The 17,445-nt window shown below is 43.3% G+C and overlaps 1 protein-coding gene across 1 annotated transcript in view; it reads left to right on the top strand.

Annotated features, from left to right (window-relative positions):
* The window catches only part of LOC120978877 (dual specificity protein phosphatase 12-like), a 33,095-nt gene extending 19,049 nt beyond the window's left edge, over window positions 1–14,046 (top strand). Inside the window, exon 3 of the mRNA XM_040407266.1 lies at window positions 13,713–14,046. Within this exon, the coding sequence (XP_040263200.1) occupies window positions 13,713–13,859 (147 nt within the window). The 3' untranslated portion in view covers window positions 13,860–14,046. The remainder of the gene's footprint in view (window positions 1–13,712) is intronic.
* The last annotated feature ends 3,399 nt before the right edge of the window (window positions 14,047–17,445 follow it).

Genomic DNA, 17,445 nt, shown 5'->3' with positions numbered 1-17,445 from the left:
ATCATAACCACAGACGCCAGCAGCATCGGCTGGGGGGGTCACTCATACGGGAAAGTGGTCCAAGGCACTTGGGGAGCGGATCTACTACAAGCCTCCTCCAACTTAAAAGAACTCTCAGCGGTATACAAAGTCATGGTCGCTCTCTTTACGCCTACATCACCAAAAAGTATAAAAGTCTTCTCAGACAATACTACCGCGGTCGCCTATTTAAACAAACAGAGAGGAACCAGGAGTCGCTCCCTAGCAGCCGTAAGCGAAAAAATCTTCTCCTGGGCAGAGAGCAACCTGATTTCCCTTACAGCCTTACATGTCAGAGGAGAAGAAAATACTTTAGCCGACTTCCTCAGCCGTCAAACTCTGAAAGAGGGAGAGTGGTCCATAAATCCACAAATATTTCACCAATTGTGTCTCAAGTGGGGGACTCGAGAAATAGATCTGTTTGCGACAAAGTCCAACAAACAGACCAAACAGTTCTGTTCCCTCTCCCAAAAGGACCAGCCATTATGGATAGATGCCCTATCCCGACCATGGCCAAACTGCCTTCTCTATGCCTTTCCTCCCTTCAGCCTAATACCGAAGTCTCTGATAAAGGTACAGGAAGAGAAGGCCAAGGTAATCTTTATAGCCCCTCACTGGCCGAGAAGATCCTGGTTCCCCTTGCTACTTCACCTTTCAGCAGGGGAATCCTGGGTCCTCCCATCCATTCCGGATCTCCTTCATCAAGGCCCAGTAGATCACCCAAGCGTCAAAAACTTGAACCTGAGGGCCTGGAGACTGAACGCAACACTTTAAGAAAAAAGGGACTCTCGGATTCAGTTATTTCTACTCTTATGCTCAGCCGGAAACCCATAACATCCAGAATTTATATGCGGACCTGGAAAGCCTTTCAGAAATTCGCGGGTGACGCGAGTTTGCCCAACATTCCTCAAATTCTGCAGTTCCTTCAAGCCGGACTTGACAAAGGCCTCAGGCCAGCAACCCTTAGAGTGCAGGTATCAGCCCTTAGTGTGTTTTTGGACATCAAGTTGTCAGAATCCTCTTTAATAAAGCGTTTTCTCAAGGGCGCAACGAGAAAGACTCCTGTAGCCCGTCCTACCATTGCTCCCTGGGATCTTAATTTAGTACTGTCTGTACTAATGTCTCCCTCATTTGAACCTATAGAAGATATATCCCTGAGACTTCTGACGTTGAAGACAGTATTCCTTACGGCCATTACAACGGCTAGAAGAGTCGGGGAGATCCAAGCCTTTTCATATAAACCTCCTTATCTGACAATCTTCGATGATCGCATAATTCTGAAACATTGCCCAGCCTTCCTACCTAAGGTAGTGTCTAGATTTCACTGCGAACAAGAAATATCACTGCCCTCGTTCTGTCCTTCACCAACCTCGGAAAAGGAGAAGAATTACCACAACTTGGATGTAAGAAGGGTGGTAATCTGCTACCTCAACAGAACTTCATCGTTCAGGCACTCAGACGAACTGTTCTTACAGTACCAAGGGCCCAACAAAGGTCACGGGGAGAGCAAACCTACGATATCCAGATGGATAAAAAATATGATCCAGTTAGCTTACCTGCAGAAAGACCTCCAACCCCCGGTTGGAATAAGGGCTCACTCCACCAGAGCGGTATCATCCTCATGGGCGGAGGCAGCATCTGTATCATTAGAACAGATATGTAGAGCCGCAACCTGGGCCAATCCTATGACTTTTTTCAATCACTATAGGCTGGATATCCTTAAGAACCAGGACTTATCATTTGGGCGCAGGGTACTTTCTGCTGCTGTCCCTCCCTAGATCCTATTACTCTGTTAATCCTCCAATAAGTGCCGTTGTGGAGGCGTTAGGGAAAATAAATAATTACTCTTACCGGTAATTGGTTTTTCCAATAGCCTCCACAACGGCACTGGGATTCCCTCCCTAAAATATTATTACATGGGTCTAAGTTTGTAAAGACTTATTGTTTTCCTTCTAATGATGTAATTGTCCTTGGTTATTAATACATGATTTATCTTGGCATCACTTCTGTGTCCTCTCTTATTGACTGACTAGGTAAAGGGGAGGAGGTTCTTAAATCTTCTGCTTCTACGTCGTTGTTTCCTGTCCGAGGCGGGGACACTCCAATAAGTGCCGTTGTGGAGGCTATTGGAAAAACCAATTACCGGTAAGAGTAATTATTTATTTCTGTCCTGACCACCCTGCCCTATGCTTAGGGGAGTGTTTCCGGAAGTACCACACACAGGTACACCTAGCATAGGGATCACATCTCACCAGGACAGGCACACAGGGCTATTAGGGCCCATTCACTCACAGCTGCTGCAAACGTCTCCTTTCACCTGGGACAAAGTGCATAACGCACTTCGCCACATCTTTGGGCGATTTGCGCTTTGCACATTGACCCATGGTTTGTTCTATAAAGGTTAAAAAAAAAAAAAACACCAGTAAGCAAAAAGGTTAATGTTCAGTTCAAAAAGTTAAAGTTTATATGTTCTGTTCCAAAGTTAATAAAATTATTGCGTTGCGGCCTGTTTTTTTTTTTTTTTTTTTTTTTACCTTCCAGGTGGACCAACCGATCGACTAGCTGCAGCACTGATGTGCATTCTGACAGAAGCATTGCGCTGCTGTCAGATTACACGCAAGTCGGTGTATGCGGTGCTGCAAGACGAGATTTCTCCTCTGCAGTAAAAGATACGTTTGCCAAGGCATATGAGCTGAGGAGGAGGCGGTGTTCCTATGCTTTGGCAAACACTTTGTATATAAAAATTTTTTTTTAAAAATCCCGGCAATGATTTATTCATCCACATCGATTGATGTGAATGGAGAAATCTGGTTTGCCAGGGCATACGAGCTAAGTGGGTATGGATGTTGGGCGGAGCTCCTATGTCTTGGCAGACGCCTTTCCCCTCCTTTTTTTTTTTTTGGCAGAGATTTTTTTCATCCACATTGATCGATGCGAATGAAGAAATCTGTGCCGTTCATTTTTTTTCTTTCAGCCCAGAGGCTGAACGGAAAAAAAAAATCTCATTACCTGTATGCTCAATATAAGGAGAATAGCAGAAACTCCTAATGCTGGCCATACATGTAATGATTGCGGAGACCCTCAAATGCCAGGGCAGTACAAACACCCCACAACTGACCCCATTTTGGAAAGAAGACACCCCAAGGTATTCGCTGAGGGGCATATTGAGTCCATGAAAGATTTAAATTTTTGTCCCAAGTTAGCGGAAAGTGAGACTTTGTGAGAAAAAACAAAAAAAAATCAATTTCCGCTAACTTATGCCAAAAAAAAAAAATTCTATGAACTCGCCAGGCCCCTCATTGAATACCTTGGGGTGTCTTCTTTCCAAAGTGGGGTCACATGTGGGGTATTTATACTGCCCTGGCTTTTTAGGGGCCTTAAAGCGTGAGAAGAAGTCTGGGATCCAAATGTCTAAAGATGCCCTCCTAAAAGGAATTTGGGCACCTTTGCGCATCTAGGCTGCAAAAAAGTGTCACACATGTGGTATCGCCGTACTCGGGAGAAGTTGGGGAATGTGTTTTGGGGTGTCATTTTACATATACCCATGCCAAGATATTTCTCTCACCCAGCATAGGTATATGAAAGATGACACCCCAAAACACATTGCCCAACTTCTCCTGAGTACGGAGATACCACATGTGTGACACTTTTTTGCAGCCTAGGTGGGCAAAGGGGCCCACATTCCAAAGAGCACCTTTCGGATTTCACCGGCCATTTTTTACAGATTTTGATTTCAAACTACTTACCACACATTAGGGCCCCTAGAATGCCAGGGCAGTATAACTACCCCACAAGTGACCCCATTTTGGAAAGAAGACACCCCAAGGTATTCCGTGAGGGGCATGGCGAGTTCCTAGAATTTTTTATTTTTTGTCACAAGTTAGCGGAAAATGATGATTTTTTTATTAATTTATTTTTTCTTACAAAGTCTCATATTCCACTAACTTGTGACAAAAAATTAAAACTTCCATGAACTCACTATGCCCATCAGCGAATACCTTAAGGTGTCTTCTTTCCAAAATGGGGTCACTTGTGGGGTAGTTATACTGCCCTGGCATTTTAGGGGCCAGAATGTGTGGTAAGTAGTTTGAAATCAAAATGTGTAAAAAATGGCCGGTGAAATCCGAAAGGTGCTCTTTGGAATGTGGGCCCCTTTGCCCACCTAGGCTGCAAAAAAGTGTCACACAAGTGGTATCTCAGTACTCAGGAGAAGTTGGGCAATGTGTTTTGGGGTGTCATTTTTCATATACCTATGCTGGGTGAGAGAAATATCTTGGCAAAAGACAACTTTTCCCATTTTTTTATACAAAGTTGGCATTTGACTAAGATATTTATCTCACCCAGCATGGGTATATGTAAAATGACACCCCAAAACACATTGCCCAACTTCTCCTGAGTACAGAGATACCACATGTGTGACACTTTTTTGCAGCCTAGGTGGGCAAAGGGGCCCACATTCCAAAGAGCAACTTTCGGATTTCACCTGCCATTTTTTACAGATTTTGATTTCAAACTACTTACCACACATTAGGGCCCCTAGAATGCCAGGGCAGTATAACTACCCCACAAGTGACCCCATTTTGGAAAGAAGACACCCCAAGGTATTCGCTGATGGGCATAGTGAGTTCATAGAAGTATTTATTTTTTGTCACAAGTTAGTGGAATATGAGACTTTGTAAGAAAAAAAATAAAAGAAAAATAAATCATTTCCGCTAACTTGTGACAAAAAATAAAAAGTTATATGAACTCACTATGCACATCAGCAAATACCTTAGGGTGTCTACTTTCCGAAATGGGGTCATTTGTGGGGTGTTTGTACTGTCTGGGCATTGTAGAACCTCAGGAAACATGACAGGTGCTCAGAAAGTCAGAGCTGCTTCAAAAAGCGGAAATTCACATTTTTGTACCATAGTTTGTAAACGCTATAACTTTTACCCAAACCATTTTTTTTTTTACCCAAACATTTTTTTTTTTATCAACGACATGCAGAACAATAAATTTAGAGAAAAATTTATATATGGATGTCGTTTTTTTTGCAAAATTTTACAACTGAAAGTGAAAAGTCATTTTTTTGCAAAAAAAATCGTTAAATTTCGATTAATAACAAAAAAAGTAAAAATGTCAGCAGCAATGAAATACCACCAAATAAAAGCTCTTTTAGTGAGAAGAAAAGGAGGTAAAATTCATTTGGGTGGTAAGTTGCATGACCGAGCAATAAACGGTGAAAGTAGTGTAGGTCAGAAGTGTAAAAAGTGGCCTGGTCATTAAGGGTGTTTAAGCTAAGGGGGCTGAGGTGGTTAAGAGAGCCAACAATCTCCCTCCTCATAGTACCGCTGTTTTTGAAAAAAATCTCCTGTTCTGCGCATTCACCAATAATCTGTCATTCAGCGACTTTTGGGCCTCTTTCCACTTATTCTCAGAATCAATAGATGGATTTAAAATAAACTCAGCTTCTGTTTCCGCTACATCTTGCGTCAGTCTCCTCACCTTTTCTCTAGTCTCCTTTTTCCTCTCATTAATCCTCGCTATCAGAAGACCCCGTAAAAAGGCTTTCAGCGCATCCCAAACAATCCTCTGCGAGGCAGTAGTTAAATTAAAAGTAAAAAAAATTCTGTCAACTGCTGCTTAACATCCGCTACATCCACTAGTATATGCAGCCAATTTGGGTTAAATTTCCAACACCTGTCTCCCTGCTGCAAGCGCGGCTGCAAGACAATGACTGTAAGTAACGGAGAATGATCAGACAACCTCCTAGGGAGGTAAACTACGTCTCCTACAAAACGGCTTATAGCTTCATTTCCTAGCACCAAGTCAATTCTAGACAATGAGCCATACGAACTAGAGTGACAAGAATACTGTTTCGCATCCGGGTTTCTCATTCTCAAGAAATCAAAAAGCGCCGCCTCCTGTATTAACCGCGTGAAGGGAGTAACACCCTCATTAATCACACTAGAGGTCTGGCTGAGCTTGTCTAGTTTTGGACAGGGAACAGTATTAAAGTCACCAAAAAGTAGAGTGGGAACCTGTGGCAAGTCCGCAATAAAGGAGATCACCTTCCTTATTAGCAGTGGAGAGTAGGGTGGGGGGATATAGATCCCTATAAGAACGCATTTAACATTAAATACAGTGCAGTGTAAATATATATACCTCCCTTCCTCATCAACTTTTTTAGTGATGCAGGTAAATGGAATATTTTTATGAACCAAAATGCTCACTCCCCTGGCGTATGACGAATACGTAGCATGGAAGCTGTGTCCAGCCCAGAAAGGAGTGAGCAAATGAGTGTCAGAGGAGAGCAAGTGAGTTTCCTGCAAACAACATATTAAAGGCTGGTTCTGTCGTACATTGTCTAAAACTGCTTTTCTTTTGTCGGCGTCCTTGATCCCTCTCACATTCCAGCTCAGAAGATTTACGGAACTAGCCATAGTCATCAAGTGACTAATTAGAACGTACTTCCTAAGAACTCGAGTTTCCCCAACCGCGACCTTTGGAACCCCCCCCCCATCCCGACCCCATGTAAACAGTTAGAACCAAAGGACAGTTAGAGCCAACAGGTCCCCACAACAACTCCCATGACAGAACCGCGGGATGAATAACCAAAACCCGTCAGCACTACCGGGCCCAGCCCCGTAGTTGGCTACCCCGTGAGGGGAGTGGTAGTAAGATACAAAAATGAACTCTGAACCATGTAACAACGAACAATAAAAATAAAATTTGCAATCATTGGGGCCTGTAAAGTTCACAGACTCACCGTGGTCACCCCCTCGGACTATGCAATTTCAATATAATCTCAAACCTATCTATATTATATAACTTCTATGGATCCCTATTATCTTTTGTTAGAAAGGGAAAAACAGTGCAACTAAAAATGGAAACTCTAGTACATAGCAGCACAAACATTCAGGCGCACATTCTCATGCATGCATTCAGTGCAGTATACTAAAGTATTCAACGGCAATCAGAAGAGGAGATAATTCAGTCCCCGTCTGCCTGTGGTTCTGCCGCACGGAGTTGTCGCTCATGACGATCCAGCCATCGCACCGCTCCTCTTGGGTCTTCAAAAAATGTGGTAGTCCCAAAGGCCACTACTCTCAATTTTGCCGGATAAAGCATAGAATAGGCCACGTTGAGACCTCGCAGGCGACACTTTGTATCCAGGAATTTCGCCCTTCTTTTCTGGACATCCAGAGAATAGTCGGGAAAGAGTGACACATTCTGGCCGTTGATAGATATTGCAGGCATTTCACGAGCTTTTCTGAGAATAATGTCCCGATCTTTATAGTGAAGTATTTTCATGAGCACTGGTCTGGGTGGGGCTCCCGGTGGTAATGGTCGGGTCAGGACCCGATGCGCTCTTTCTACTGCAAAAAGCGGAGTAAAGGATTCAGGCCCAAATTGCTCTTTAATCCAATTTTCAAAGAAGTCAGTAGGGTTCGGCCCTTCCACTTTTTCTGGTACCCCCACTATACACACATTATTTCTGCGTAGACGGTTTTCCAAATCGTCCTGTTTGGCCACAATAACATCTAGCTTGCGGGCATGCTCACTTGTTTCCCTTCTTACAGGTGGTACAGCGTCCTCCAGATCCCCCATGCGGCCTTCTAAAGCAGTGGTACGCTCTGCCAACCGTTTTAAATCATGGCGCACTATAGACACGTCCTCCTTAATAGTACCTACTTGCATTGTAAGAGCAGTTAAGGACTTACTGCACTTAGTGATGGCTCGCAGGACGTCTTTAAGAGTGGGTTCTTCTGGCTCCAAATCTGCATCCATCTCAGCTCTGTCTTTATAAGTTAGCAGGGAGTCACTTATGCCAGAGACATGCCTGGATGCAGCGCCTGCAGCGGTATCTTCTTCCTCCGAATCAGTAGGAGGGTTGTGTCTATTGCCACTGCTGTTCTTTGCTGGGGTTGAGGCTGTATTACGGGCATACTTGCCCAGCTTAGCTGCTGCTTCCCGCTGCACCTCTCCAGCGCTCTCTCGGCGCCTCAGCGTGTCGGATCCGGAGCCATCTTGGATGTCTCTATCGGCTCTATTAGCTCCTCTCCGGCCGGTCATTTTATCCCCCACTGCTGTGATACAGGTATTGGAGGATTCCGGGCACCGTCATGGGGTCACTTCTTGGTGGTGTCTTTTTATATTTAACCTCAGAGGCTCTGCAGCTGTCGGCCAGTGCGGTATAAATTACCAATCTACGCCTCAAATGCACATGGTGCTCTTTTTCTTCTGAACTATGCAGTGTGCCTAAACAGCAGTGTACGACCACATATGAGGTGTTGCCATATTCAGGAGAAAATAAGTAACAAATTGTGTGGTCCCACTTGTAAAATAAAAAATCTGGGGCTAAACCAACATTTTACTAGAAAAAAAAGTAATTCATTTTCACGGCCAATGGTTTCTAAATTCTATGAAACATCTGTTGGGTTAAAGTGCTCACTACACCCCTATAAAAATTCCTTGTGGTGTAGTTTCCAAAATGGGGTCACTTTTTTGGGGTTCCTACTGTAGCAGTACCTCAGAGTCGCTTCAAATGTGTTATGGTGCCAGAAAACCATTCCAGCAAAATCTGTCCTCACAAAGCATATTGTGCGGCTTCCCTTCTGAGCCCTGTGGCACATCCATACAGCAGTTTACAACTATGTATGGGGTGTTGCCGTATTCAGTAGAAATTATGTTGCAAATTATAGTGGGTTTTTTTTCCCCTCATGTTGCTACTTGTGAAAATGAAAATTCTGGGGCTAAAGCAAAATTTTATTGGAAAAATACTATTTTTTTCATTTTTAAATGCTAAATGTTTCTAAATTCTATGAAATACTTGTGGGGTCAAAGCTGTCACCACACTCTTCAACAAATTATTTGAGGATTGTTGTTTGCAAAATGGGGTAACTTTTGAGGGCTTTCCACTCTACGGATACCACAGCATCTCCTCAAATGTCACATGATGCCCAAAAACCATTCCAACAAAATCTGCCCTCCAAAAACCATAATGCGCTCCTCCCATTCTGAGCTCTACGGTGCACCCATACAGCAATTTACAACCACATATGGGATGTTTCTGTAAACTGCACAATCAGAGTAATAAATGTTAAGGTTTGTTTTGCTGTTATCCTTTGCTGCTTTACTGGTAAAATGAATTCAAATGGAAAATCTGCAAAAAAAATATATTTTCCTTTAAATCTTGTGGAACACCTAAAGGAATAACAAAGTTTGTACAATTAGGCTACTTTCACATTTCCGTTACAATAATACAACTGCATGCATCCGTCATGAACTGATCCGATTGTATTATGTCTTCTATAGCCATGACTTCTTGAACACCATTGAAAGTCAATGGGGGACGCATCCGTTTTCTACTGTGTCCAAATTGCGGACAGAAAAACGGTGCATGCGCACTGCGATGCCCATTACTTGTATGGCATCACAGTAATTAATGCGCATGCGCCGGCTAACAGCGTGAAAACACCACAAAGGAGACGGTCCATCGGCGCATGCGCATTAATTACTGTGATGCCGTACAAGGAATGGGCATCGCAGTGCGCATGCGCCGGCCGACGGACTGAGTGCGCAGGCGCGGGATCTCGGCGAAACAAGAGGTAAGTAGATGGGCGGTCAGAGGGAAAGGATTGGCGGGCAGAGGGAAAGAATGGGCGGGGGGAAGCGACGATAAGGCTGAGCTAGCTGGGCACCTACGAGGATAACGCCGCCCCTGGGCACTTGCGAGCCCTCATTTGCATATGCTACTAAGTTGTTTTTTGCCGGTTTTATAAGTCCAGGATTGCTTATAAAGGTAACGTTTTTATTAACTGTAAGGCTGCTAGAAAGCTATGGGAAGGGTTAAAAAGGTGAAACTTTGATGACAGACTCCCTTTAAGGATGATTTCTACTATATAAGTCCCACAACTTGACTTCATAACTGAATTAGACTTTAAAAAAGTGGGTTAAACATTTCAAAATTGCTTCTAAAATTCAAAACCTTTTAACGTTCTAAAAAAATTAAATGACATTTGGAAAATGATGCCGACGGTGAATGTTAAGTAATAACTATTTTATGAGGTATCACTATCCGTGCAGTGCCTATATACTTACACCTTAGTGACATCATGAGTTTGCATCAACAATTACATCATCAGGTAATTGTGAAGATAAAATTGCTAGTAGGCGCTTGTTAGTTTGTGAATGAAACCAAAATATCACAGCGTCTCTTAGGGGGAACTGCGCATGCACCATTACATAATGTACTGTAGCATGCGTGCCCTAAAACATCACAATGCTCTTCTTGCCCATAGTTGAATAGTGCAAGCGCTATGGGTAAAACCGGCACATGTGCCGAGTACTGCTAAATAACAATAGCCCTTTTTACCCATAGTTAAAGGATAACTGTCATATTTTCATCAAAAAATCTATTTTAGCATATGTTACTGCTGCAGCAGCATTATTATGCATAGAGCAATCTTGAGTTTCTTCTCTTACCACAGTTTTCCTGGAGTTTTCCCCTTAGTTACGGCTGTTTTGAATCCTACATTATGAGGATCTGTTCAAGATGGCTCCTCTGCCAGTTCTCTGAGGCCAAAGCTGCATTCCATCAGGTCACATACAAACTTGCTGTAGCCAGCAGCTTCCTGCCAGCCAATCAGATTGGATTACTGAGAGACACGCCTCCTCACTCTGAAGCCTAATGCAGACATGCAGTGTGAAGGACCGTCCCTCTGTCTTCCTAGACAGATTAGCCATAGCAACGGTCTTTTAAGGGAGCAGTGGAAAGGGACAGTAGACATTAATGAAAGCTGTTATTATAATGTAATTACAGATATTTTGCCAATCATTGACAGACTAACTCAGGTATACATGCCTAGCTCTAATAAACTAGCAAATAAAAAAAATATGACCGTTATCCTTTAAGAGTAGGAGATTTCAAGAGCAGTGTGTACACTTCTAGATTACGTCATTGTTGCAAGGCTTTGTAGAAACAAGGCGCTTTGAGAACCAGACAGTGCTCCATTAAGATAATAAACAAGGTCCATATGGAAAATAACCCCTGTGGGTGACTGAGCTAGAGAAATTTGATAATAATGCAAGTTTTTACTAAACAGCACTACTCACCACTCGTATAACATATAAACTAGATATGTGGACCTGTAAATAAGGGCATATAGATGAAAGGAGAGTTGTGGTATATCCATCCATAACATTTTTTCTACCAAGGTAACCGCCTGAGGGCTTGTTTTGTGAGGGACAGGCTGTATTTATTTTTTTACCACTTGGGGTTCATATGACTTTTTGCCGCCATTGTTGTTTTTTTTTTTTTTTTATTGTTTAAAAGTAAAAGTTCCACTTAGGGGCTTGAATAGACTGTCAGATTGCTGATACAATACACTGCAATTGTCTTCTATTGCGGTGTATTGTACTTGTCAGTTTTAGACTGACAAATGACGTTATCAGACCTTGCCTCTGGCAGAGCCTGGTAGGCTTCAGTATATGGTATACCCAGAGGTCTTTGTAAAGCCTCCAGCTGCCATTGAGAGATCTCCGCTGACAACTCTATGCCGTAAATATATGGTATGGTGTGCTAACGTTCAGCTTGCCGTGCCATATATTTATGGAATGGTGTGAAGAGGTCTGTGGAGGGGGGAGTAGGAGAACAGAGGGACTGCTGGAGACAGGCAGAGAGACTGACACAGATACTGCTGCTACTTACTAAGTGACTTACAGTCTAACTTCCCTGCTGGATTCTCATCTAAGCTGCTCAGTACTGCTGTAGTATGTCCTCCATTACTTCTGCCTACAGAGCAGATTTTGTTCTCTCTTCATGTGTAGTGTGAGGACAGACATATGATTTCAGGTAGAGTCTACCCACTAGCTCAGAAAATTGAGAATTACAAATAGAGATAATAAAGGACAAAGCTGTCAGATTGAAGTCATATAGTGGCCAAAATGGCTGCTTATTCTGAAAAATTACCTAAAATAACAGCTACACTTTAAGTGAACCTGTTAGATGGTTTTTGCTACCGTAAGAGCAAGATAATAGAGGGAGAGAAACAGAACTGTGATATATATGCTTATATGATTTTGGTATTGGATTTCTGAGTAAAAAGTAGCGTAAATCCTGACAGGAATGTTAGGAGAGACAATGAGAGACCTAATTACCACCACTACACACAAATACACAAACAGGGAGTGGTTGCCCGAAAACATCACACAGACGCATGACTTGCCCAAGCACAGCGTGAGACATACAACACCTACAAAAAATGAGCAGAATGTGCAGAGTTTATGAATGCCTCTCACTTTCCATGAAAATATTATAAAAGTATGTGGTGCACTTAAAAATGTTTTGTTTTTGGAATACAGTTTTTGAAAAAATAAACTTGTGTCCTTAAAGCGATTGTTCACTCTGGGGACCCCCCACCTCCTAACATGGCCAGACCTGTGGAGGAAATCATATTTCCCTAACCCCTTCTGGCTCCCCCTGCTGCCAGAAGTCTGGTGTTAGGGGGGTTTCCCAAAAGGCTTCTGGGGATGAACAACCCCTTTTAAAGCTTAAAATATCTGTGTCCATAAAGGATATCATATACCTATTTCAATTGCATGTTACATGAGTAGTACTGCTGATACTGATTCCAGATTGCTGCTTTATATGTGTATACCCCCGTAGCTGTTAGAAATCGTGTTGGCAGTGAATTTGCCTGACAGTGAAAGTAAAAGCAGGTTTCACAGCTTTCTCCCCCAACCTGATTTTTAGCCGCTATATCTCCCGATGTAGCAGAGATATGATTTTGGTCTTGTTTAAAAGCTTGGAATGGCAGTTTTCAGACAAGACCCATATCACTAGATGCTACCAATCCCGAGATATGAGCAGCTAAACCAGCCCTTCCCCCCCTTCCCCCTCACCCTGAACTGTTAATATGCCCGAGCAGAGCTCAGGCAAAACTGATGAGTGGTTAAAGGGGGTTGTCTGGGTTCAGACCTGAACCCGGACATACCTCCATTTTCACCCAGACAGCCCCCCTGACTTGACCATCAGAGCAGTTCATGATCTGATGCTCTCCTTTGCCCTGCGCTAAATCGCGCAGGGTAAAGGCATTTTCAGGAGTTCCGGTGACATACCGGGCTCTCCATGGAGCTGCCAGGAAGCCGATGACGTCACCGGCACTGATGGGCGTGCTCTAGCGCTGCCCTAGCCAGTAAATTGGCTAGGGCAGCGCTAAAGTACGCCCATCTGAGCTGGTGACGTCACCTTCCGCCTAGCAGTGTGTTATTGTAAACAAAAGAGCCCGTGCCCTGCGCGATCTAGCGCAGGGCAAGGGAGCGCATCGGAGCATAAAATGCTCGGATGCCAACATCAGGGGTGCTGCCTGGGTGAAAATAAGGGTATGTCTGGGTTCAGCTCTGAACCCGGACAACCCCTTTAAGAGGACTCATGAGCTCACTTTTCAGTATGAGCACATAGCTCATGAGTCCAGGCACTGTATTACAGTGGTGGTTTATGCACACATAAAGTAGCAATCTGGCGTCTTTGTAGTGATGCAGTTAATTATTGTTGCAGGTGTCCGATTCCTGTTAAGAGGTTAATCAACTCTGATCTCTTTTAGATTATCAAAATGTATGTCTTCATTTACATCATGAAGATTAATTATTAAGACACTTATTAAGTTCATTTGTATATGATGCATAAATTACCTTTGTAATACTTACAGCTTCTCTGTCCCAAGTGTAAAGCCAAACTGGGTTCCTTCAACTGGTATGGAGATCAGTGTTCATGTGGTCGATGGGTCACTCCTGCATTCCAAGTTCATAAGAATAAGGTGGATGAAGTGAAGCCTTTGTCAATCCACAGAAGATGAGAAAAGTCACATAGACTGACATTAATTTATAAAACCAAATGTTATTTTATAATTTATGACGATATGCTTTGCTTAGGCTACTTTCACACTTGCGGCAGAGGAATCCGGCAAAACGTATGCCAACTGATTGCATTTTAAGCCTGATCAGGATCCTGATCCGTCTTACAAATGCATTGCAAGAACGGATCCGTCTGTCCATTTGTCATACGGACAAACGAATCAGTTTAAAAAAAAAAATTCACATTTTTACTGGTCTGGGCATGCGCAGATCGGAAGGACGGATCTGGCATTTCAGTATTTTGAATGCCGGATCCAGCACTAATACATTCCTATGGAAAAAAAAAAATCAGTTAAGTCTTCAGTTTTTTTGTCCGGAGATAAAACCGTAGCATGCTGTGGTTTTATCTTTTGCCTGATCAATCAAAAAGGCAATTAAACTGATCAGTTACTTTCCGGTAAAGAGCCCCTAGGACAGAACTCTATGCCGGAAAAGAAAAACGCTAGTGTGAAAGTACCCTTACTCATTTCCTCCAGTTCCATATTTCTCCATTTCCTGTTGGTAATTAAGAATACCCTTATGCTTAGCAAGCCAGTTTGGAGCTGTGGAAGCTTCTATATTAAAGAAATGCTTTTTTTCTGTTGTTTTGTATACTTTGCAGCCTTCTCTTTGACTTGTTATGTACAGTTTGATAACCAATTAGTCTAGCCAGATTGCAAATAATGCTGTTCCTGGACATGTGAACCAAGATACTGTTTAAAGGGAGTTATTAGGTTTATAGTCCCCTATCTGAAGCATCATAAACTACTTCTGGAATCCCAGACTTGGAGTAATGTTTAAAAAATTGCCACTGCGGGAACCAATGCTGTACACTTGCAGGATGGTCCTTGATATTCAGAAGCTGCTACTCCACCATGCCCACACACTGCTGATTGGCTGCTTTCTCCCTGAGTACAATAACTGCAGCTGATAAAGGGCTATGTTATGAGGACTACACCAAGCAAGCCAGTGAGTTGTAGATCCATTTATGTCTCTAATTTATGTTGTCCTCGGATTGGGCATGAACCTGGTGACAGATTCCCTTCAAGGCCTTCTTCACATCCTATTTTTTGTGTTTCTAGTTATATTTATACATGGATTTCTGTGACACTTTTTATTTTGGGACATTTTGAACATGAGTTTATCTTGTATGCCAATATTTGTGTCCCATATAGATGATCATTCCAACAAAGTGCACTTGATGTAAATAAATGTGGAACCATATATAACTGACAAATGGCCTTTCATTCAGTTTGGACAGAAAAACCATGCTTCAATCAGATAGTTCCACAATGAGTAAGGCCATAAATCTTGCCTTGTACGGTACATGAGTTATGCCATTCTCAGGCACCTGATATGATTCCTTCTTTGCATTTTTTTATTATTTTTAGTAACAGGCAATGATTATGATAACCCAATATGTTGGCAGCAAATCTGACACGGGGGTGGGTTCTGACTACAGATGTATGAATGGCCCATGAGACCTGAGGCCAGTGATTTTTCTGAACAGTCACACGATAGATGTGACATCATAACTTGCAGTCTCTCACAGGCCAGGATACCTGGTGACTGGACCCATAGCCCTGGATGAAAGGTCCTTTAGCAGGTGACTGAAAGGGGTTCTCCGAGAATTAATAAAATAAAATGACAAAAAATACTTAAAGGGATTCTGTCATGAGATTTGAGCCCTATAAGCTAAACATATGGCCAGGTCCGTACTAATAACATGAATCCTAAACTGCCCTTATTAAACCTGCTTGTGGCTCTATTAGCCCAAAAAACTGTTTTTTATAAGCTGTCACTCACCTACCTAAGGTGCCCAAGGGGTTTTACGTTAACCCAGGGTGCCCGCCCGCACCCCTCGCCGTCTGGTGCCCAGCGCCGCCTTCCTCACCTCAGCCCCGCCTCCACAATCCTCCTGTCCCTCTGCTAGATCCGGCGCCTGCGCACTAGGCTCAGCCTGAAGCGCCGCGGACTCCTGGCAGCGGCTTCGTTGAGCGAAGTGCGCATGCGCCGCCTGATGCGCATGCGCACTTCGCTCAATGAAGCCGCTGCCAGGAGTCCGCGGCGCATCAGGGTGAGCCTAGTGCGCAGGCGCCGGATCTAGCAGAGGGACAGGAGGATTGCGGAGGCGGGGCTGAGGTGAGGAAGGCGGCGCTGGGCACCAGACGGCGAGGGGTGCGGGCGGGCACCCTGTGTTAACGTAAAACCCCTTGGGCACCTTAGGTAGGTGAGTGACCGCTTATAAAAAACAGTTTTTTGGGCTAATAGAGCCACAAGCAGGTTTAATAAGGGCAGTTTCGGATTCAGGTTATTAGTAAGGACCTGGCCATATGTTTAGCTTATAGGGCTCAAATCTCATGACAGAATCCCTTTAAATATTACTTTATTATAAATAACTTCCCAAATACCTTTCATTAGTTATAATGGTTCAATTTGTCTAGGGAGCAATCATCAAGGGAAATAAAATGTCTGTTGTCCTATTACAACACACAAAACCTGTCCAAATCACACAGCAAACCGAGTAAGGCAAGGGCTACATGTTGACACCTGTTACGGTCGTAAGAAATCCAACACTGCTAAATTTATTGCTACTGCTGCAACGATCCAGTTCATTTCTATGAGATCATCGCTGCTCAGCAATCCTGGCCGCGACAGGTGTCGCCGTGTAGCCCTTGCCTTAGGGCTGTATTACATTAAAATATTTTGCAGGCAATTGTCGGGAAGAGTTTCTTCCTGGCCATCGCCTGCTTGTCAGAGGAGGAGACTGCTGCTATTACATGCAATGATCTCCTCCACAGTATGGGGAGGAGCGATCACTAATACCATCGCTTGTCCCCATACTGAATCATTGTTTGCCGGCAGCAGATCATGATTAGACGGCACGATCTGCTGACGACAAACTATTTTTAAGCCTCCTTAAAAATCTTGATTGGCTGATGGACAAATGTTTGCTCATTCATTGGGCAATCAGAGGCACTTTCAGGGCTGTATTGCACAGCCAGATTGCTAACGAGTGTTCCTATGATTGCTCGTTAGCAATGATCTGGCCAACCATCAGCCAGTGTAATATAGCACTTCAGAACAATGAGCTAAAGAGCTGCCTCAGCCTCCTCTCTGCTCTATTTGTCAGGGATTATGATCCTGACTACAGCTGATAAGATCTGTTGCTGAATGTCTGTACTTTTGCAAGGATTTGAGCAATCAGATAGCTGAGGTTTCAAGCCTTAAATAGCCTGTTACGGTTAAGGCTTGTTGACAGTCATCATTAGGAAAGGCCAGGTAATGCAAATGTCAAAGCAATCTAAATACCCAGATTCCTCTAACCTTGTTCCAAAAAAATAGCAGCCATGGGTTCCTCTAAGTAGTTGCCTAACACTCTGAAAATGTTTGAGGTCCACAAAGCAGGAGAAGGCTATAAGAAGATTGCCATTTTCTCAGTTCGAAATGTAATTAAGAAATGGCAGTTAGAGGCTCTGTCACCAAGATCAACCCTATTAAACCAGACAAACTGGCTGGTAGGGCTCATCATGCTGATTAAAACAATAC

The sequence above is a fragment of the Bufo bufo genome, chromosome 9 (assembly GCF_905171765.1).
Source record: "Bufo bufo chromosome 9, aBufBuf1.1, whole genome shotgun sequence".
NCBI classification, from domain to species: Eukaryota; Metazoa; Chordata; class Amphibia; order Anura; family Bufonidae; genus Bufo; species Bufo bufo.
This window is presented reverse-complemented; position numbering and strand designations above follow the sequence as displayed.